This window comes from Hordeum vulgare, chromosome 5H (genome assembly GCF_904849725.1).
Source record: "Hordeum vulgare subsp. vulgare chromosome 5H, MorexV3_pseudomolecules_assembly, whole genome shotgun sequence".
Lineage (NCBI taxonomy): Eukaryota > Viridiplantae > Streptophyta > Magnoliopsida > Poales > Poaceae > Hordeum > Hordeum vulgare.
This window is the reverse complement of record NC_058522.1, coordinates 507,042,711-507,065,492: the sequence shown is the minus strand read 5'-3', so window position 1 is coordinate 507,065,492 and position 22,782 is coordinate 507,042,711. Positions and strand designations below refer to the sequence as shown.

Sequence of the window (22,782 nt, the reverse complement as noted above, 5' to 3'; positions counted from 1 at the left end):
CGTGTGGAGCTAGAACCGTAGGACGCGACCCATTGCGAGGCCTTGAAGGCCAAGGATGATCAGCTGGCGAAGGCAGCCGAGACGGCGTGGGCGGTGTAGGAGATGCACACCTGCCGAATCCAAGTCTCGTCGGCAGGAGCTGCAGGAGGAGACGCACGAGGTGGACCGGTTTCTGACCGGTAAGTTTTCTTTGTCTTGATTTTTTTCTTCTTGCGCCACATTGGGCTTGGCTTTCCTTGCCTTACATTGCGTGTTCGTTCTCCTTCCTCAGAACTCTTCCCACATAGCATGAGGAGGCGGAGGCGGCCGTGGAGGCCCACCATGAGGAGTAGCAAGCGTTGGGCGTCCATGTTGGGGCGTACGCCGCCTAGACGGTGGACGAGGGTGGAATGTCCGCCAAGGTTCGCTTGAACGAGGTGGTTCAGGCCATGGGAGCGGCTCATGAAGGCCGGGCTGGCGTTGATTCGCACCCTCTAGCCGATCGCAATGGAGCCGGCTTCCGTGAGTCGGCTGTTACGGTCGTTGGAGGCCGAGAGCACGCGAGTGAGCGCCTCGCGCGCCTCGGCGGCGCGAGCCGGCGCGTACATGGCACTCCGAGTCGCCAAGTCATGGTACTCGTACCTGGATGTGGGACTTCTTGCGTCCCAGCACGCCGGCACGGAAGTGGAGTTGGATGCGGTTGCTGACGAGCTGGCCGTGCGGGCAAGCGACCTTGTGTTGTTTGCCCCAAGGGATGAGTTTGTCCGTGAGCGGGCAGCCAATGGCGTGGTGATCTCGGAGGACGAGTACATGATGGCCCTGGACGACCCGGATGGCAGCGTCGGTGAGACGGACGACGAAGGCACCGACTCCAACGATGACGCCTATGTTGACCCCGCATCAGAAGAGGACACGGGTGTGAAGGCCGATGCGGGAGGCGCTGGAGATGGAGACGGGGCGTCTACGTCGCCTCCTGCGAGGCGCGCCGGAGCCAAGGATGGGCCCTCCACCTGACTGTCGTGGGAGATGCTGGAGTCAAGGATGGAGCCCCCATCGGCAAGGAATTTTTCTTGTTCCTGCATTAGTTAGTCTGTGGTTCCAACCCTGGGGGTGTGATGTAATGAACTTGTGGCAGTGGGCCTTTATGCTTTTGTGTATAAATGCATGCTTTGAATTTGCTCAAAAATATTGTGCATGCCGAGTCGTCCTTTGCCTTTTTCTCCCCTTTGGTTTCTTTCCACCCAAGACCTCACCCTCTTCGGCTTCAGCCCCACCAGCTGGACAGCCGGGAGCCGGTCTGTGACTCGGATGGGGCATCTGCTTCTGGGGTAGTCGACCGTGGGTTTTCTGAAGCCGCGGGGGTGCTTTAGCTAGGGCGAGTACAACACAAGCCGGCTAAGAGTAGCAAAAAGTTCGGTTAGCTCGAGCCGGTCGCTCCTTCTCAAGTGGCCTTCGTGTGTGGCGAGCTTCCCGTCCCAGAGTCCTGCTAGCCGGACAGCCGGGAGCCGGTATGTAGCCTGTGTTAGGGGTGCTTGGCCTACATCACTTGATTGGTTTAGGAGAGAGAGAGATAGAGATATATATATAGAGAGAGAGAGAGCTTGGGCCGGCCGACGAGCTCCCTGGTCGAGGGAGCCGGATCGGGGCACTCGCTCAAGAAACAAAGTGTTCTTTAACGGAATCAAAAAGATATGCCCCAAGCGTTCACTTAGGACACCTGTTGCATTCATTAGGCTCAAAAGGGTGGGGGATACATACGTACATTGGTGCTTTCTATACATACGTAAAGGTTTTCGGCAACGCTATGGTCTTGACTATGAAGACACCTGCAGTCCGGTGGTCAAGCCTACCATCATCTGGCTTCTTCTCTCTCTTGCAGTTACTCGAGGTTGGTCTCTTCGTCGGCTTTATGTGCAAAATGCTTTCCTTCATGGTTCCCTGGAGGAGGAGGTTTATATGCGACAACCGCCTGGTTTTTCTGATCCTGACCGTCCTGATCCTATATGTCGTCTCACCAAAGCACTCTATGGTCTGAAGCAAGCTCCTCGTGCCTGGCATGCCCATCTTGCAACAGCCCTTCGTGCTCATGGTTTTGCGTCGTCCACTGCTGACTCATCATTATTTCTTCTACAGAAGCCCGAGGTCACTATGTACTTGTTGGTCTATGTGGATGATATTATTCTAGTCACCTCCTCTCAGTCAGCTACCGATGCTCTTGTTCGTTCTCTTGGTGCTGATTTTACTGTCAAAGACCTCGGGAAGCTTCACTATTTTCTTGGTGTGGAGGTTGCTTCTCGTGCTAATGGACTTGTTATGACGTTGAAGAAGTATTCTTTTGATTTGTTGCAGCGGGCTAGGATGCCTAAATGCAAGCCGACTGCGACACCTATGGCTACCACTGGCAAGATCACTGCTGTTGATGGTGAGCTTCTGTCTTCTGCAGATGCGATAGAGTACAAGAGTATTGTTGGTGGTCTTTAATATTTGACGATCACGAGACCAGATATTTCCTATGTTGTCAATAGAGTTTGTTAGTATCTACAAGCGCCTCGCGACACTCATTGGTGTGTTGTTAAGCGCATTTTGCGCTATGTACGACTCACCGTGTCTCATGGGCTGCATACTCGGCCGAACCCCTCCGGGATCCTCTCGGCGTAATCTGATGCAGACCGGGCTGGCAGTCCGGATGATAGGCGATCCACGGGGGCTATGTTGTGTTCTTTGGCTCTAACTTGATCGTCTAGAGTGCTCGAAAACAGGCTAGTGTATCACGTAGTAGTACTGAAGTTGAGCATAAGGATGTGGCTAATGCTATTACAGAGATTATCTGGGTACAGTCTTTGCTTCAGGAATTGGGTATATCCCGACCGCAGCCTCCTATCCTTTGGTGTGATAACATGGGTGCCACGTACCTTTGTGCAAATCCGGTATTCCATGCCCGAACGAAACACATTGAAGTTGACTATCACTTTTGTACGGGAACGTGTGTCACAGAAGCGACTACATATCAGGTTCATTTTTTCTAAAGATCAACTTGCAGACATCTTCATCAAGCCATTGCCTCTACCATAGTTCGAGGCATGTAGGCACAATCTTACCCTTCTAGATTCTTTAGGAAGTGATAAAGATTAAGGGAGGGTGTTAGACTATGTATAGCATTTGTATATGTGTATGTATATTGTACCAACTATAACATACCCATTATATATATGTGATAGGCCATCCCTAGAGGGTTGAGCCGGTTCCCACCCCAAATCATTGTCTTGCAGCCTAAGACATCACACAGTGTAGTATGACGCCTGAGTGTCGGATCGGACGTCACGTAAAAGGGTTAGCTACGTGAATATTTTTCAACCGTAATTCAGTTTGTGAAATGCTTTTATCCTTGGATAACTGTGTCCATTTCGCCACGCACATCAAGACCACTGTTTCTCTTGGGCGTTCTTTCTTGTCGTCTTCATTAGTTGCTCGAGCTTTCCGTGTCCTGTGCAGCTTGGGCCAGCGACGTACTCCATGCCCGGCCTGGCCGCTGACACCACGTCCTGCGTACCCGTAGCCAGCGGCGACATGTCCATCGTCGTCTCCGTCACCGTACGTACGTGCCCAAGCACGGCATGAGCTGGCCGCTTTCTCCAACTGCTGCAAAGTCGCCTTCGTCCTGGTGGTCATCCCGTCGTTGCCAAGCTCATTATGGACGTGCTACGCCTCAGCAGCAGTGTCATGTACGTACGTCGTGCTCGCCCTGCTCGGTCAAGGTCGTGGGCTCCGGCGTTCTTCAACTGGGCTTGCACTTTGCCAGCGTCCCGATCGACCCGGTCCCAGTTTGATTGCCATTGCGTACTCCAGTCGACCTCAGCCCATGTGACACGATAATGTGTGGGGTCGAAACAAATGTGGTTCAATGTATCCGTGCGATATTTGTTCGAAACAGACAGGGGGGCTGCGGACATGATAGCCACGAATCTGGGTCCGGCTTTAATGATCATAAGAGCTTGTTTGGACTGCTCTTCTTTTTAAAATTTAGCTTTGCTTCAGAAAAAACAAGTCAAACGGGACAGCTTCACGATATGTTGTTTCGTAAAAAAACTAGAACCTGAGATACAACTTTAAAGTTTTTATGAAGCTCCTCAAAAGGTGTTCCAAAAACTATAGAAGCTGGAGTTGAGTGAAAATTACCCACACTGCCACCAGTAATTGGATACCTCACCATTTTCTTTCTCCTCAACCAATCAATTAGATTCTTTCCACCAAATTTTTTATTCTTGAAGCTGCAGCTAGATTAAAGCCAAACATTCTCTTAATAATGCTATAGCTTCTGTATAAAACTGCTTCAAAATAAATTTGATAAAGTGAAGTTTATTTTGGTAAATTAAAATAGTCCCAAACAGGCCCATCACACATTTCTAAAGTACGTACAGTGTCCAAAGTGAATGCGCGGATGTGACGAAAATATTGCACAGAACGAACTCGTCACGAAATAATTTTATGTTTTGACTTTTTAGAAACGCCAAGCCGTGATGTTTGTGGTCAACTAAGAAACGTCAGTCAACCGTTTTTATTCCACATTCAAACGTCGGTCTAGCGGGACGTTGCAGTTCAAATAAAAACGCCAGCGGTGTTGGCTATGGACAGCACTACAGTGATTTTGTCCATCCACTGGCCACTGCGTCATCGATGACGACGACGTCGCGCTGTCGCGCTGGCACTGTTCGGGCTGGCCATTTGCAAGGCAGGGGCATGCATGCATGCAGGCAGCCAGGCGGCTTGACTGGGATTTTGTACGCGATTAGGAGAGGCTAAACACCATGTCTTTACGTGCATAAAACAAATCTCTGCGCTAACATGTGCATCAGTGCATGCAATGGGTACAGAGTACTTTGCTTATGTAAGACGAGTTGGCATGCATGCATGTGTTGCACGGGCAAGGCCAAGCTGGCACCCCGAAGGCTGCTCCTGCATTCTGAACCTGCAATCCATGCTCGTGTTTCATGCATCGGTCATGTCACTGCTCGCACATTTACTACCCCTGCGCGCGCATTCACTACACCACACCTGTGCGACAACGCGGCCTCGTCCTCGATGACGCAGTGGCCAGCCCGAACAGTGTCAACTATGTAAAGATGAGAAACGCGCGGCTGGCGGGCGCCGATCTGGCGCCGCGCCGGCGTGGGGCTCGCGGATCTGGCGCCGCGCCGGCGTGGGGCTCGCGCGGATCTAGCACGGTCGCCGGTGCACGCGGCAGAGGAGAGCTGTTGTGCTGCCGCGCACGACAAGGAGAAGAGCTGGGGCGCGGCGGCCGTGTCGAGCTGGCGCCGGAGGATGCGACGGCCGCTGGAAGCACGACGGGCTCGACACAGGCGCGGGGTTTGGCGGGCAGCTGGCGTGCGCGGGTCTGGCGCGGTGTGCAGGGGCTGTGGCGGTGGCGGGCATGGCGCTCGGGCGCGGTGGGTTGGGGCTGTGGCCGATCTGGCCCGGTTGCGGCGGCGGGCAGGCTGCTCTGGTGCGGTGAGATGGATTCCAGGCGGGTAGTTTTGGCCGGCGACCTCCTAGGCGCGGCCCGAGGGCGTGATGCGAAAAGTGCTTGTGCGTCATGGATTTGGTTTGCAGGAAGGCTGGCGGTGGGCTGCCGGTGAAAGCCGAGCTCCGGCTGTGGCCGGAGCAGTCGGTGGCGGCGCCTTCGGGCACCGTCCCTTTGTTGGAGGCATCGACGCTGCAACCCCTTCCTTCCCATGCCTGACATCCTTCGGGGAAAATCCTAGATCTGCTCATGCGGAACGGACGATGATGACACTATCGGCTTTGCTCGGCGTCATATCTCCTCTTGAGGACATCGTCTTGAAGGTAGACTCGGCTAAAGGGACCCGATGCTCATGTTGGTGGTTCGCGACGACTTGTATAGCATCACCGTGAGAACAGCAGAAGCACCCTTCACATGCAAGTTTCATCAGGCAAGTTATGGCCGCCAACCTCACGAGATTGAAGCGGCATATGTTTGCTCTATCGGACATAGCGTTCCTCTTGGATGTCAGTTGAGTTTCGCGCATATGCTTGTGGCAGCTCGGATTGATACAACGGTTTTGGGTTTGTACTTTGGTAGCGGCGAAAGCGCTCGAGTGCCCGGCCGGGTGTGTTGTGGGGTGTAGGTCTTCTGAGGTGTTGTATGTGTGGTGGTGCTTTAGGCCTGGTTGTTAGGCGCTGTTTTAGGTTTTCGCCCGGTTTTCCTTATAAACTGAGCACTCTTTTTTATTCTTCTTCTTTTGGCACTCGCCTTATGCGGTGCATTCCTCCTTTGGGGGTGTTACTTGTAATACCTTTTCTGATCAATGATTTTGGCAGCTCTTCTGCCAACATTCGAAAAAAAAGTGTTTTGTGCAAATGATCTCTTTCATTGATTGATCTGAATATTTATACAAGGATTTGGGACGCAAAGCAAAAGGCGTCTGTACAAAAAAGGTGCCTGTACGGACGGACGCGTTCCGTACGGCGTTTAGACTAATAACTGACTAATTACGTCCTAATGACGGTTCACTAATCATCGGCAGTTTAGTCGGTTCGTAACAAACTATACAAAATCACTATTGTGTTGAAACGCCATTGTTCATGGTGTTTGGTGCGTTGCTGGAACGCCAACATCACTGGCGTTTCTATGTGAAACGCAACGCGACGGTAGACTGGTGTTTGAATGTGGACCAAAAACGTCATGATAGACTGGCGTTTCTACGTGCAGAAGCAACATCACGGGCTCTGGCGTTTCTAAAATGATCAGATTGTGAAATACTTTCAAACGAAATTCATTTTGTGCAATATTTTCGTCACGTGGGTCAGAACAGTGATTTTGTTATGAGTGCACCAGATAAGCTCAGAGGGTGCTTGGATACATTTTAGTTTCATGACTAAAAGTAATGAGACTAAAACTTGCTAGGCTCACCCATGCTTGCCTGAAGAGACTAAAGAGACTAAAATCAAGTTAATGAGCATTTATTAACCTCTAAACCCTCCAATCCAGAACTTGTCTGAAGAGTTAAATGAAGAGAGAGAGGACTAATGCATATTTTAGTAGCGTACCCCTGACTAAAAGATTTTAGTCTCAAGACTAGGTTTAGCCTCTCTTTAGTTAGGGGTGTTTGAAACTTTAGACTCTTAAAAATACTAGTTTTAGTCAGACTAGTTTTAGTCCCTTGGATCCAAGCACCGTCTTAGTGACCGCCGAGAATGTAATTTATATTTTTACTCCATCGTACAACCTCCGTTTATATAATATAAAAACATTCTTGCAAGCTCACAGAAAGTGTACTTATTTTTATTTCTTTTTGTGGGAAAAAAAGAGAATACTTATTTACTTGATTACATACGTAGCTAGGGTATTCGGAGTACACGTACGGAGTTCATCGCATAGCTAGAGGTCTTGCGATAGCTGCACGTACGGCGGTCCTCCCAACCGCTTGAGTCCGTCACGCCATTGCGGCAGCACGCAGTTGCCGAACCCTGCCAACAGTTTTTTTGAATAATTAGGCACCATCAAATCCAACAAAAAGGAACAATTAAGCACCATCTCCTGACCATCGACGTAAGAATATAGTAGTAATAACAGCATCTTCAACAGCCACGCTATACTAGCGCCGCGCCGCAAAAAAGGCAAATATAACGCACGCGCAACGCGGCGGACAGCTCCAGCGGGCGCGTTAAAACCGCGCGCGTGCTAAAACGATTTGGACGCGCTGGCCATAGCCCTATCCCGCGCTGTGTATTTCGGGGGTCCACTTCCGCGCGCGGCAGACTCGAGCGCGCGCGCGAACTCTCCCTTTTCTTCCTCCTTTGCTCCCGCACGCGCTGGCGCCAGCGCCCCTACCACCATGGACGCGCACACCGGCGCCCCGCTGACCCCGCTGTACAGCCGCGACCCCTCCGCCGCCTCCGCCGCCGCCGCCGAAAACCCTAGCGCGGCGGGCGTTGGCGCTGGCGCCGCCGCCGCCGGAGCTCCGCCGAACGTCGGCCTCGCGCGCAGCCTCTTCTTGCCGCCGCAGATGACCATGCCGACGGGTGGCGTCGCGCCGGCGCCGTCCCGTGCCGCAGCCGCACCGTTGGAGCGGAAGAAGGGAAAAACATCCGCGAAGAAGAAGACGACGGACGGCTCCGGCAGCTCGAAGCCGAAGAAGAAGGTTGCAGTGCGGCGGCCGGGCGCGGCGTCTACCGAAGCGCCGGCGAGCTCACTCGTTGAGCCGGCGGCGGACGCGCACCACGTGTTCGACGAAATGCCCCCAAGGTGAAAAAAATTCACATGTTCATTGCATTTTGATGAATGTTTCAAACTATTTTTTGTCCAAATGCCATATATTTGGACGCTGCTACAGCGACGCGCGCGCTGCATTTTAGCGCGCTGCTGAAGCGGAGCGCGCGTGCTGTATTTTACAGCTACTGCTGGAGCCAGCGCTGCGCGACGCGTCAAATCAGACGACCAGCACGCGGCAAACTAGTTTTTTAGGCGCGGCGCGAAGCGCGACTGTTGGAGATGCTATAATAGAATAGCTTGCGTAGGGTGAAGGTGAACTCACTGGGCTGCTGGTGGACGACGGAGCCGCAGCCGCCGAAGCGACAGGCCTCCTCGGACCGGCCGTTCCGCTGGTAGTAGTCGTTGAAGGCGTAGGAGGCGTGCGCGACCATGGTGTTGGGGTCGAAGCACCACCCGCCGGGCTGGATGCCGCTGCAGTCCGCCCCGTGGCCGCACGCGTAGTCCAGCGCGTCCCGGAGCCGCCCGTCCCCGACCGCCGCGTTGGCCACGCACCAGCTAGGCCCCTCGGGCTCGGGGCCAGGGCGCGTGAAGTCCACGTCGTACACCTGCGTGCCGTTGGGGTAGAAGAGGCCGAAGTTGCGCTCGTCGTCGTCGCCGGGCTTGAGGTTCTCGTTGAAAAGGGAGAAGATGTAGACCGAGATGTCGGCGTCGGGGTTGTACGGCGTGCCGGCGCCTCTCAGAACCTTGCTGATGAGGTTGGAGTTGTACGCCCGGGCGTTCTCCGTCGAAGCCGAGCCCGCCAATGCTACCCCCGTTTTGCCTTTGCCGGCCGGGGCACCCGACTCTGGTACCCCCATCGTCGAGGTTACACCACCGCGCCTCCTGCCGCGAGTGCGCCCGCCGGAGTTGCCCAGCTTCTCCACGGCATGGAACACGGCGTCGACCATGGCGTCGAACAGGTTGAAGTAGGTGAGGCCGGTGCCCGGGTCGTGCTGCCCGTTGTTGGGGCGGAAGAAGGCGAAGTCGGGGTCGACATGGGAATCGTACTTGTAGGCGAAGTAGGGGTAGACGTTGAAGGTGAGGTGCGAGCCGGTCTGCTCCAGGAAATCCACCATGGGCCTCATCACCGACCACGCCAGGTCGTCCCGGAACTCCCCCACGGACGGCGGGAACGACGGCACCTTGAGCGCGTCCATGGCGATCGGCGTCACCACCTTCACGGCGTCGCCCAGGCCCGCGCCGGCCAGCGCCGCCTGGATGTTCTTCATGGCCGGGAGGAGCTGATGGGTCAGCCATGGCGCCTGGTGGAACACCTCGTTCCCGACGGACACGCTGTCGATCCACGTGCCCGGGTACGCCTGCACGTTGCTCTGCACCCACCGCACCGCGTACGACATGCTGCTCGCCGCCTCTGCTACGTTGTCGTTGGGCAGCGACACCCCAACCTTGATGCCGGTGTTGGCCAGCGCCCGGAGCCCACCGGCGTCTGCGTTGAACAGTCTCACCATCGTGATGCCGTGCTGCTTCAGCAGCTGCACCACCGCCGGCGGCTGTGGCAGGTTGTCACCCATCATCCCGTAGCACACCCCCACATCGCCGGCCTCTGCAATCCAATGTATTTAAGTGCACGCACCCAAAGATTTGTCAGCAACACCAGCTAATTGACACAGCTTCTCCTAATTAATAATATGGTTGTACTAGTATGTACGTGATTACCTGAACCGGGGAAGAAGGTGAGTGACAGTGCACCGCCCACAACGAGGAGGAGGAGCAGCAGCTTAGGGAGTGCCATGCATGCTCTCCTAACTTGGAGCTGCTATGCTACACAGCAACGAGATCGAGGGATAAGTGAAGGAGCATCCAAAGGAATTATAGACGGGACGATGGAGTCAACTGATGCCTGCATGCATTGCATCTGATTACTCCGCTTGGACGAAATTAATGCAGTGCTGACTGTTTTATTTTCCAACATATCCAGCTAGGACACTTATCTATGGTACGTACTTGTTTGACGATAAGGCAACCATCGCTGTTTTCCGTTCATTAAGAGCATCTCCAACAGCCGCACTTCGCGCCGCGTTCAAAAAACATGTTCGCCGCGCGTCTATCGCTTGGTTTGACGCGTCGCGCAGCGCTGGCTCCAGCAGCCGCGCTAAAATGCAGCGCGCGCCCCTCCAGCAGCGCGTAAAAATGCAGCACGCAATTATATAGCATTTGAACACAAAATAAGTTTGAAACATTCATCAAAATGCAATGAATATGTGGAATTTAACACAAACAAGTTGATGAATAAAAATCATGCCCACAAATTCATCCAACCAAGTTCAAAATACAAGTTCATCCAACAAAGTTCAAGACATAAACACATCAATCATCTTCCTCGTCTTCTTCCTCTTCTTCCGAAGATGATTCTTTCGCCTTCGAAGATGAATCTTCCTCCCTAACCTCATCACGCACCGCATCACGTGTAGCTCCAACGGTCTTGGCAAGATTTTCAACGGCATCTTCATGGGTATGTGTGTGAGGCACATCGAAAGACATTCCACCCATGCCCGGAGGCAAGGAGAGGCTCCGCGCGAGGCCGACGGTCGGCGGAGCTCCGGCGGTGGCGGCACCAACGCTCACCGCGCTAGGGTTTTCGGAGGTGGCGGCGACGGGGGGGGGGGGGGACTCGCGGCTGTACAACAGGGTGAGCGGGGTGCCGGTCTGCGCGTCCATGGTGGCAGGGGCGCTGGCGCCGGCGCGCGCGGTGCGAAGGAGGAAGAAAGAGAGAGAGTTCGCGCGCGCGCTCGAGTCTGCCGCGTGCGGAAGTGAACGCTTCAAATTACCAGCGCGGGATAAGGGGATGGACAACACACCCAACTTGTTTTAGCGCGCACGCGGTTTTTACGCTTCAAATTACCAGCGCGGGATAAAGCGATGGGCAACAAAAGTACAAAACCAAACAAAAGGAAACGAAAAAACCAATAAAGCTACCACTACTGGTGAACAACAATCATTTTACTTGGCGAATCACCCTGACCAAAGCTCATTGTGTTGCGCATTCGTCTCAGTCAGCATCTGTCAAATGCCGTGCGGTAGTTTGCTAGCTAGTGTGCCTACAATCAAACGATCCATCAATCCTCTCTAAGACTAACGGGGTGTTTGTTTTAAGGGACTTTTTGATGAAGGGACTAAAAAAAGTCTTAAAAAGTCCCATGTGAAGCAAGTCTCTATGGAAGGATCTTTTTGGGACTTTTTGGCACTTTTTCTAACATTGCCCCTACTTTTAACATGTCATTTAATAACTACTACTACATTATTAAGGATAACGTGGTCTTTTTACATGTCATTTAATGACCTCTAGTCTCTATTTAGTCTCTGGAAACAAACGGGTAGGGATTAGAAACTTTTAAGTTGGGACTAAAAAAAAGTCTCGGGACTTCTGAAACAAACAGAGCCTAAGCTTTCTAATTTTAAAAAATCCACATTTAATTGAAGTCTTCAATTAAAATCGGGTCATCTGATTTTGATCGAGTCAACAATTTCTTAAAACTTATTTATTCAATTTTTTATATTATATATTGTGTTTCTTAATTTTTAGGACCTCATAATTATTTGAGATCTTCAAATTAGATTTGGATCACCCGATTTGGACTGGATCGGTAATTTCTCAAGAAGCTCTTAATTCAGTTTTTTTAATTACGTATGTTCTCTATTTTTAAAGCTCATTCATTCAATTGAGGTATTCAATTTTAAATTTATTTATGATTTTGGAGTCAATGATTTTTCAAATCATTCAACATCAATCGGTCTATAGAAACATATTATTTCCGAGCACTCTTCCATCACTAAAAAAAGAAGCAACTACGTAATATTGTAGCACTAATATAGTACGCGCAGCCACATACACAAAAGTTTGCACATAATAAATATATATTGATTAGCGGATAACACATACCATACTACGAAAGTCTTGTAAAATCACCTCAATATAAACAAGAATAAACACACTCCATTATCTCTCTCACCCGCCGGACTAAATATATTTTTTGATTTTCTTAACTTTGATTCTTTTTTAACTTTGATCCTCAAGATTGTATCGTAGAGCCCACTCGTCCGAAGATAGGCTGGGGACATCAGCCCGTAACTTAAGGACCTGGATCTCAACCAGCAGGGGGACCCTAAGGTCGCGTCCCAAGTTATTACCCCAACCCTTCATGAACTGTCTAGATCTTTTGGCAAGGTAGCGCCATTCATCCGACACAGACATAATTTTGTGTGGTTCTGCATTGCCTGGCACCCAATGATCCTTGACTGCAGAAGTGAAACCCGATTGGCGTTGCCAAAAGGTTTCAAACCTGAAATGGGGAGGGGGTCGGGGACGCTCATCTTGTGACGACAGCGAGTCGATCAGGTCGTCATGGTTGTTGCGGCGGGTCAGACAGGTCTTGGTGCGACCCGAGTGCGCCAGCGAGCTAGAGCGGCTAATGATGTATGTGGACGCGTCTGCAAACATCCGCATTCGTGGTTTTTGTATTAGGCCGACTTTGAAGGCAACATTGATTAGCTTTTTTTTGACTTTGCTGACTGTCACAAATACGTAGACTTACATCCCTAAAACTCCCTCCGTTCTAAAATAAATGACTCAAAAATAATTTAACTTTACACTAATTTTAGTATAAAGTTGAATTAATTTTTAGTCATTTATTTTGAAACAGAGGAAGTATTAAAATTGAGTTGATCAACGCATAGAATAGTCTAATCAGCACATGTGCCATTCTTCCTCGAGCAGAACGGTGGCTTGGAGGGTGCAGGGAGCGTAAACGTCTCGCCGCCGAGCATTGTGACCACGGTAGACATTGTCGGCCGGTCCACCGGGTTCTCCTGCACGCAGAGAAGCCCTATCTGCACGCACCTGAGCACCTCTTTCTCCAAGAAACTTCCGTTCATGCACGGGTCTACCACCTCCAGCACTGTGCTAGTCGTCGAGTGCTCCCACACCTGCATGCACATATGTACAATTCAATTTCAAACCCCTTTAGGCCTTGTTTGGTTAAGGGGGATTGGAAAGGTTTTGAGAGGGAGGGATTTCAGGGAAATGGGTGAATCCCTTTGTTCCACTCATTCCTCTCAAATCCCGGGGTTTTGCTTCCACTAGTCCCTCGAGGAGGGTTTTGAAACACATGGATAGGAAGGGATTGAAGGGGAACGGAGGGGATTGGGCTAAGCAAACCCTTCCTACCAAATGGACGTCCGAGGATCTGTGGGGTTTCTGGACCCCCCGGGGATTTTTCTCTCAAACCCTCTCCAATCCTCCTTAACCAAACGAGGCCTTAGTTATTTAGACACACAGCCAATGCAGAGACCGGCAGCATTGCTCCATTGTTGGAAACAAAATAGAACAAGAAAAGGCATACCGTGGTGAGGAGATCTTCAGACTTCCCCGAGCTATCATCATTGTTCTTCCTTCCAGTCACGATCTCCAGTACCATAACCCCAAAGCTAAAAGCGTCCGACTTCACCGAATAGTTCCCGCGCATCATGTACTCCGGCGCCATATATCCACTGAAACATGGGCGCAACTGATTATGCAACTGACTAAATATATATAGCTGCTAGGTATACAAACACTCGGACGTTTTGCACCGACTGTGTGCCGACGACACGGTTGGTGACACCTTGCGTCTGGTCTCGCCCGAAGATCTTAGCGAGGCCAAAGTCCGAGATCTTGGGGACGCTGTTCATGTCGAGCAGGATGTTGCTGGCTTTGAGATCACGGTGAACTACTTTGAGCTGGGAGTCTTCATGAAGGTACTGCAGGCCCCGAGCGATTCCCTCTATGATCTTGTGCCTCTTCGCCCAATCAAGTTGCTCGCGCTTTGCACTGTCTTTTGCTGTTTCAACGGAATAAAAATAATCAGAAAGGAATGGAGAGATCATCAGATCAGATATATCTGGGCACATACATTGAACGAAGAATGTTGAGTACAACTACGAGTATAAGTATGTGGTACCGAAAAGGATGAGGTCGAGACTCCGGTTAGGAAGGAACTCGTAGACTAGCAGCCTCTCCTGCTGCTCCAGGCAAACACCAATGAGCGAGACAAGGTTCTTGTGCTTGAGCTTGGCAACCAAAGCCAGCTCGTTCCTCAACTCCTCCAGTCCTTGGGTTGAGCTTTTCGACATCCTCTTCACTGCTATTTGCTCGCCATCTGGGAGCGTACCCTGTCAATCCAACCAAAACCTATATAACCTCCAAATTTCACAACTATAAATGCGAATCTGGTTATTCGCCTATCAATTTGCTCAACGATACTATACATGTTTGGTCGATCGGTACCTTGTACACCGCACCGAATCCGCCTTCCCCGAGCTTGTTGCTCTCCGCAAAATCATCGGTCGCAGTTTGCAGTGTTAAAATGTCAATCATGATCGAGTCTACACTCTCAACGTCTTCGACTTCAGCGGAGTAACTGGGATCTGTGTGAATGTCAATATGTTAGTGTTAGAATAAGCGGATACCTAATTGACAGTAGGGATTACTTTTGCCAAGTTTTTCACGCTGTGAACCGGATAATTTTAATTTGCAGGACATACATGGCTGCTCTGCTTCGGTCGGTGGCCGCAGCTTCCTCCACAAAAAGAAGCAGGCGATGAGGCTTATGGCTGACAGGATGGGCAACAGAATTATAGGAACCATGATAGGGACTCTGAACTTTATTCCTGTGAATTAGTTAGCAAGTGCAGCAATGAAAACAAAATGTCAGGTCAGAACGTCAAATTAGTGCACAAGCTTAGACCGAAGAAATTAGATGATACTATTCTTTTTATTTTTATTATTTTCCATATATTATTAGTATGTCTCTTATATATTCATTAGTTGATACTGTTATCAGCGAGTCATCTTCAATTTTAATTCTTAGTGACTATACGGTAGTTCTTCCATCTCATAATATAAGAACGCCTTTGACACTAGTGTAGCGATAAAAAACACTTTTATATAATACTACTTGAATGGAGGGAGTAATATGTACTGTAGTAGGCTGTAAGTGTTGAGCTGTGAACATACGCTTCGACTCACCTTTTCCAACCGCCCCGACATTAGGCAGCGCGGCCGGCGCCGGCGCTCTGGCTGATGTTGCCGACAGCCGCACGGTGGCCGTGCCATTGAAGAAGGGCTGGGTCTCATACCTGAGGCTGCACCTGATCCCGAGAACCCTGGCCCCGATGCCGTCCGTGAAGTAGGTCGGCAACTCCCTCATGAGCCGGACGAGGCACCTCCAGCAGCGGTCCGGCGACATGTCCGGCGTGCACTGCGCCCAGCTGTACACGTGCGGCAGCTCCTTGTCAAAGTCGGCCTGCCCGGACGCGTACAGGCGCGCCGAGGAGTTGAAGGCGGCGCTGCCGGCGGTGGCGTTGACGAGCGCCGCCACGAGGCGCTGGAACCCCGCCGAATCCGCCGTGGCGTTAGCAAGGTTGCGGATGGAGTATGTCGGGCTGTACTTGGCGTCGTCGGCGGCGCGGAAGTGGATGTTGGAGTAGGTGAGCACGCACGAGTCGAAGTAGATGGTGGCGTCCTTGTAGTCGCACGAGCTGATGAGGTCCTGGAAGGCCTGGTCGATGCAGCTGAAGCAGTAGGAGGCGCTGGCGTCGCCGCGGCAGAGCGCGAGAGCCCACACCTTCTCCGGGGCGGCGCCGGCCTGCGCGGTGGCGAAGAGGCCCGGGGACATGGATGTGTTCTTGGGCATGGTGGCGGCGAGGAGGCTGAGGCTCGCCTTGTAATTGCTGTCCGCCGGGAAGCCGCCGGCTTGGCCGCAAAGCGGCCACGGGTATCCCGCGGCGCCGGGCGGCGTGAGAAGCGTCGCCGCGGCGATGGCCACGGATAGGAGGAGACGGCGAGCCATGCCGTGGATGCGGAAAGGCTGGTGAGACGGCTTTAATTTGTTGTAGCTTTTGCTATGCATGCTTCCTCCACGTAGATATGACTACGATCGCCATTGAAATCGAAAATGTAATAAGTTGTCGCTGGTCGTCTGGAATTGTGGATTGTGTAGAAAAAGCTTGTGACGCCTATACATGTTTGTAATCCTTGCAGAGATAGAGTTAGGAGTGCGGATTTTTAGAGTCTATTTTGAAGAAAAAAAATCAAAAAAATATATCTAAAAGTTAAAACAATCTAAAAAAAACCATGGGAACATATACGTATTCCCCAAGAACATTTTAAATTTCGTTTAAAAATACACTTTTGCTAAGTCTCGAAATGAAAATGTAATAAGTTGTCGGTGGTCGTATATGTTCATTTTAGAGGTAATAGCACTAGGGATCCTACAACTTGCACACAATGTGATGGTTTGATTCTAGAACTTGCAAAATGACCATATTTGATCCTACAACTTGCTTCTCTTGTGCGGTTTTAGTCCACAACGAATCACATCACGCCAAGTGGACATAGTGGGGGCAGGGTTGGTGGTTTTGTAAAGTGACCCTTCCATTTGTCACTTATTAATCAACACCCAGGCCATTGTTGATTTCGTTAGTGAAGTTCTGCACTCGCCTACCTTTTTCTCATTGCTTCATGCCACTAGTAAATTTTGCGCCTTGTAGTTAGCTCTTCATAGCTGCAGAATCGGAGAGAGTTCCGTCCAAAAGTTTGCAAATTTTATATTGTGTCATGGTTATATTTTGCCTCTGTTCTATGTTCTCTTTTCTGCTTGTCATCTTGTTTACAGATTCTTTGCAAGTGCTTCCTTGTGTTGGCGTTCTTGTGCTTTGGTTGTCAGACTGCCGATGTTTATGATTTGGTAACAACTTTCCTTGTCGTTGCCCCTCGTATTTTCTGTTGTTTCCATACAGGTTAATCGGGAGTGCATATACAAAGAAGAGTACTGTTTTCACTGTAAGACAAATTTAAAGACCAATTGCAGGTCTTAGCAAAAGCAGAGCCTAAGCGATCAGACCAATGACTGATGTAGATATTTTTTTAGAAATATGATAGACATATTGTCCTGAGGGTTTATGATATCAGTTGTTGCTATATCTTTATAGGCTACTTTCAAACTGAAATCGAGATTGTTACCTGCTTGCTAGTAAGCTGCACATACTAATTGCCATTTGTAACCCAGTTTGAGAAGTAGAGATCATTTCACGTGCAGATACCGATCCCAACTTATTTTGAACATTTGATTAGTTGAGTTGGGAGGTAGCCATGTGCCAGTTATGTCTGATTAACCGTGCGTTCGACTTATGTAATCATCTCTGATCCCTGCTTTCGATCTCTGAATCCCTGTGTTCCACCGCAGTTGTGACGATGACCGTCAGGAGTCAATGGCCAATGAAGTTCTGCGCATTATCAATGGTGCTCTGTTCTGGCGATGCGTGTCTTGGCAGGAAATTTCCTTGCAGCTCTTTGATACTGTTTGCTCTATGCATTCTTGTTCTTTTGGTTTATGCTTCCCTGTTGTCGAAGCTGCAATATGTAGACTTGAAAGCTTTGCAACAAAAATTTCCATATATTTGAATGTTGTCAGTTTAATATTCGATGATGAACGTGATGCTGCTACTGTTGTTGTGAATTTGGATTACTACATGGCCAAGGCATCTGTTTCGGCTCTCTTAGTCAAGTCAAATTTAATGAGCAATTGCAGGTCTTAGCAAAAGCAGAGCCTAAGCGATCAGACCAAAGGAGGAAGGAGGACTTGGAAGGTAGGAAATCATAGCAACCAGCAAGAAAAAATATGTCTTGGTTTTTCATGGCCTGCCTAACTATCTTGAAATTGTCATATGTCACTGGCAAATTAAACCATGCACATTATCAATGGTGCTCTGTTCTAATAGGTGAGGAGACGATAAAGTATACACGCACGCACGCATCAAACGAGACGAAATATTTCAAGACTGCTGTCTGCTTTAAGATGCACTGATCGGTGTTGTTCATGGAGTCCGAGGGTTCGCAGAGGGGCGAGGTGTGGAAGATCAAGCCTTACCCGCGGAAAGGCGACGAGTTCTGCCTCAGCCACATCACTGAGCTGATGGTGAAGTCGACCAAGGTGGCCGTCGAGTGCACCAGGTACCACGACGTGCCCGTGGTGATCTTCTCGCTCACCGGCTACACGGGGAACCTCTTCCACGACTTCACCGACGTGATCGTGCCGCTCTTCACCACGGCCAGCCAGTTCAACGGCGAGGTCCAGTTCCTCATCACAGACATGGCGATCTGGTGGACCATCAAGTACCACACCTGCTCTAGAAGCTGTCCAAGTACCCCTTGATCGACTTCAGCAAGGACGACCAGGTGCACTGCTTCAAGCACGCCATCTTCGGCACGCACGCCTACATGGAGTTCACCATCGATGCCTCCAAGTCGCCGCATGGCGTCACCATGGTCGATTTCAACCGGTTCATGTGCGCCGCCTACTCGTTGCCCAAGGAAACTGCGGTGGCGCTCGGGGAGAGCCCCAAGGTCAAGCCCACACTGCTCATCATCAAGAGGCACCGCACGAGGATGTTCCTCAACCTGGAGGAGATCATCGCCATGGCCGAGGAGCTTTAATTAATTTAGGTGCTATTTGAAACGGCATGGATGTTGATTAATAAGTGATAAATGGAGGGGCCACTTTGCAAAACCACCAACCCTGCCTCACTCTGTCCACTTGGCGCGCTGTGATTCGCTGTGGACTAAAACTGCACAAGAGAAGCAAGTTGTAGGATTAAATAGGGTCATTTTGTAAGTTCTGAAATCAAAACAAGTTGTAAGATCACTGATGCTATTACCTCTTCATTCTGGAAGATAAGATCGATAACGCTCTAGAGTAGACTAGCTAGTCAGCCATGTGACACTTTCTTTCCATACGTGCATGATTGCGGTGTCCTAGTCGTAGGCGGCTCAGATGATGAGCACCGCAGCGGCAGGTCCCTCTCACTGCTACGACTCGTAATACTTTTGTCTAATCATTCATCTTCTCATATGTTAGTAAACGCTAGCCCACTGGATTGTGGAAATCAAATTGACGAACGACTCTTGTTTCCATTGAAAAATTAATCTGATACGTACATTTGCCAACTGCAGTGCCAGAGGGCTGAAGCGCAGACACGCGGACGGCATGGCTCGGCATGCCGTCCTGCTCGTGGTCACCGTCGCCGTGCTCCTCGCGCGCCGAGCCGCCGCCGAGTACCCGTGGCCAGTCTGCGGCAGCACCGGCAGCTTCGCCGCCAACGACAGCACGTACCTGGCGAGCATCGGCGCCATCGCCGCCACCCTCCCGAGCAACGCCTCGGCGTCCCCGGGCGGCCTCTACGCCACGGCGCGGGCCGGCCAGGTCCGCGCCCTCGGGCTCTGCCGCGGCGACGCCAACGCCACCGCCTGCTCCGGCTGCCTCGCCCAGGGATTCCAGGACCTGCCCAGCGCCTGCGCCTACAGCAAGGAGGCCACCATGTACTACGACCCCTGCTTCCTCCACTACTCCAGCCTCGACTCGCGCGCCTCCGACGACACCGCGTCGGGCTCGGCCTTCAGCACCGCCTACAGCGACAACGCCACGGCGGAGCCGGCCCGGTTCGACCGCGTCGTGGCGGCGCTCCTCAACGCCACCGCGGACTACGCCGCGCACAACTCCTCGGCGACGCGGCTGTATGCGTCCGGTGTGGTCGCCTTCGACCGGGAGATCCCCGAGGTGTACAGCTGGGCGCAGTGCACGCCGGACCTCACGCCGGCGCGGTGCCGGGATTGCCTCGCCAACATGATCCAGCAGTTGGGGACGCCGTTGTACAGCGTCGGGGCGAGGGTTCTTGGGATCAGGTGCAGCGTCCGGTACGAGAACAGGCCCTTCCTTGATGGCCCGGTAATGCTGCGCCTACCAGCAACTGGAGATCCCGCGCCGTCGCCTACCACAGCACCGGCGCCGGCGCCGGATGTGGTGCCCAATGTTGTGACGCCGGTGGCGGCGGTCGGAAGAGGTGAGTCAGTTTAGGCGTCTGTTAGTACTACTCGCTCCGTTCCTAAATATAATTCTTTTAAGAGATTTCATTAGATGACTACATACAAACCAAAATGAATGAATCTATACTCTCAGGTATGTCTATATACATCCGTATGTAGTCTTCTAGTAGAATGCCTAGAAACACTTATATTTAAAAACGAAGGAAGTACTTCCTCCGTTCCTAAATATAAGACCTTTTAGAGATTTCACTATGAACTACATACGGATGTATGTAGTCATATTTTAGGATGTAGATTTACTCATTTTGCTCCGTATCTAGTCTATAGTAAAATCTCTAAAAGGTCTTATATTAAGGAACGGAGGGAGTAGTATTTACTAGTACTAATTGTATTGTATCCGTCTGAGCTGACATTTGTTTTGTTACATGCATTTACAGGGAGAAAGTACAGTGTTCCTGGTATGGTCCTTATGGTTGTGCTGCCAAGTCTAGCAGCCGCAAACTTTATCGCCGGCTTATTTATCTGGAGGAGGAGGCGGCGGTCACCAGCACAAGCAAATCAACCATGTATATATATCCTACAAAATTCTCCAATTTACACTATAAACTTGCGCTCAAACATGCAAACTGACAATGCACTTGTTTTTATTTCATAGATCCCAGTTACTCCACGGAAGGTAAGGACACTGAGAGTGTAGACTCGATGCTGATGGACATTTCAACTCTGCGAGCTGCCACTGGGGACTTCGCGGAAAGCAACAAGCTTGGCCAAGGAGGCTTTGGTGCGGTGTACAAGGTGTCGATCTTGACAACACTGCTAGATTTCTTTTGCAGCTGAGCAGAACTTATCTTTCGCCCATTTTTGACGCACAGGGTACTCTACCAGATGGCGAAGAGATAGCGGTGAAGAGATTATCCAAGAGCTCGACGCAGGGGGTGGAGGAGCTCAAGAACGAGCTCGCCCTCGTCGCAAAGCTCAAGCACAAGAATCTCGTCAGGCTTGTCGGTGTGTGCCTGGAGCAGCAGGAGCGACTGCTCGTCTACGAGTTCGTCCCCAACCGGAGCCTCGACCAGATCCTATTCGGTAACGTTTTGGCTTGCTACCTATGATCAGAAACTCTTAATTCCAACTCAGGTACTTTCTGAACTTGCAAGTGTTTAGCAGACACTGAGAAAGGGGAGCAGCTTGACTGGGGAATGAGGCACAGGATCATACGCGGGATCGCTCGAGGCCTGCAGTACCTCCACGAAGACTCCCAGCTCAAGGTCGTCCATCGTGATCTCAAAGCCAGCAACGTCCTTCTTGACGCGGACATGAACCCGAAGATCTCGGACTTTGGCCTCGCGAGGCTCTTCGGGAGAGGCCAGACGCAGGGCGTCACCAACCGTGTCATTGGCACATAGTAAGTACTAGTACGAGTACCAATCTAGTCCATGATTCTCTTTTCTACTAGCTAAATTGTTTGTGGCGCTTATGAGTCACATCGGAACATGTTGTGTTGTAATCATGTTGCATTCTATGTTGTGCTATTTCAGCGGATACATGGCGCCGGAGTACTTGATGCGCGGGAACTACTCCGTGAAATCGGATGTGTTCAGCTTCGGGGTAATGGTTCTGGAGATCGTTACAGGAAGGAAGAACAGTGACACTTTGCAATCTCAAGATCTCTTGACCATGGTATGCATCATGCATGTTGTGATACATCGGTACTACTCCCTTCGTTTCTAAATATAAATATTTTTAGAGACTTCACTAGGGGACTTACATACGGAGTAAAATGAGTGAATCTATACTCTAAAATACGTTTATATACATCTGTATGTAGTTTTGTAGTGAAACCTTTAAAAAAACTTATATTTATGAACGAAGTGAGTATATATATAGACATTTGCCACACATGTCTAAACTGTTGCAAAATAAATAAATTGTGCGTCCAGGTCTGGGAGCATTGGTCGGACCGAACGGTGTTGGAGATGATGGACCCGTGTATGAACAATGGCTTCTTAGAGAGCGACGCGAGGAGGTGCGTCCAGATAGGGCTGTTGTGCGTCCAGGAGAACCCGGTGGATAGGCCGATGATGTCTGCGGTGGGCATGATGCTTGGAAGCGACACGGTGTCTCTCGGTGCCCCGTCAAAGCCAACGTCTACATTTTACACTAGGAACGCTAGTGCCGACTCTGGAAATGGGTTCAATGTCTCGACTATTTCAGTGAATGATGGCCCCAAGGATCATTCTACTACGACTTAACTATAGTATTGTCCATCTTTCTTTAGGAGTTTCATCTTTTGGATTAGTTAGTTGGTTGTACATCTAAAATTCAACATATACTATCTTTTGATTGCGAAACACAAACACAAGGTACCTCGAGTTCACCGGCTAAGGGTGTCTCTAATCCATAGACAGAGCCTCAATCCGGAAAAGCTAGCAAAAATCTTAAATCCCAAAGAATTCGTTCTATTGAGAGGTTGTTTCTAATCAACGGCCAATACTTGAACCAAAGAACACATATTTGAGTTGTGTCCCGCTTTGTGCATGGACATGAATATCCACTTCATCTTCAACATATACTACATTTATTAAACTTTGTTTTGGCACTAAATAGAACTACCATGTTTCATAATTTGAGCTACGGGTCAAACACAGGCCAGACAAAA

The 22,782-nt window shown here is 50.5% G+C and overlaps 4 protein-coding genes and 1 pseudogene across 4 annotated transcripts; 3 read left to right on the top strand and 2 right to left on the bottom strand.

Moving 5' to 3' along the window:
* Positions 1-4,736: 4,736 nt before the first annotated feature.
* LOC123400221 lies at positions 4,737-6,251 on the top strand. Its single transcript, XM_045094646.1, has one exon. The coding sequence runs from the start codon at positions 4,968-4,970 to the stop codon at positions 5,610-5,612; it is 645 nt and encodes a 214-aa protein (XP_044950581.1). The 5' UTR covers positions 4,737-4,967; the 3' UTR covers positions 5,613-6,251.
* Positions 6,252-7,258: 1,007 nt separating this feature from the next.
* LOC123400220 (glucan endo-1,3-beta-glucosidase GV-like) lies at positions 7,259-10,184 on the bottom strand. Its single transcript, XM_045094645.1, has 3 exons — positions 9,926-10,184; positions 8,532-9,812; positions 7,259-7,464 (listed from the first exon to the last, which is right to left on the bottom strand). The coding sequence occupies exons 1-3, from the start codon at positions 9,999-10,001 to the stop codon at positions 7,376-7,378; spliced, it is 1,446 nt and encodes a 481-aa protein (XP_044950580.1). The 5' UTR covers positions 10,002-10,184; the 3' UTR covers positions 7,259-7,375.
* Positions 10,185-12,737: 2,553 nt separating this feature from the next.
* Positions 12,738-16,267, bottom strand: LOC123400218 (cysteine-rich receptor-like protein kinase 6). Its single transcript, XM_045094644.1, has 7 exons — positions 15,273-16,267; positions 14,789-14,914; positions 14,532-14,671; positions 14,206-14,416; positions 13,842-14,085; positions 13,609-13,756; positions 12,738-13,192 (listed from the first exon to the last, which is right to left on the bottom strand). Exons 1-7 carry the CDS (start codon positions 16,153-16,155, stop codon positions 12,950-12,952), a joined length of 1,995 nt encoding a protein of 664 aa, XP_044950579.1. The 5' UTR covers positions 16,156-16,267; the 3' UTR covers positions 12,738-12,949.
* Positions 16,268-18,111: 1,844 nt separating this feature from the next.
* Positions 18,112-18,865, top strand: LOC123400219 (annotated as a pseudogene).
* Positions 18,866-19,006: 141 nt separating this feature from the next.
* Positions 19,007-22,480, top strand: LOC123400217 (cysteine-rich receptor-like protein kinase 6). The gene is made up of 8 exons (XM_045094643.1): positions 19,007-19,121; positions 19,257-20,143; positions 20,564-20,692; positions 20,782-20,921; positions 20,999-21,209; positions 21,291-21,528; positions 21,662-21,803; positions 22,064-22,480. The coding sequence occupies exons 1-8, from the start codon at positions 19,078-19,080 to the stop codon at positions 22,373-22,375; spliced, it is 2,103 nt and encodes a 700-aa protein (XP_044950578.1). The 5' UTR covers positions 19,007-19,077; the 3' UTR covers positions 22,376-22,480.
* The last annotated feature ends 302 nt before the right edge of the window (positions 22,481-22,782 follow it).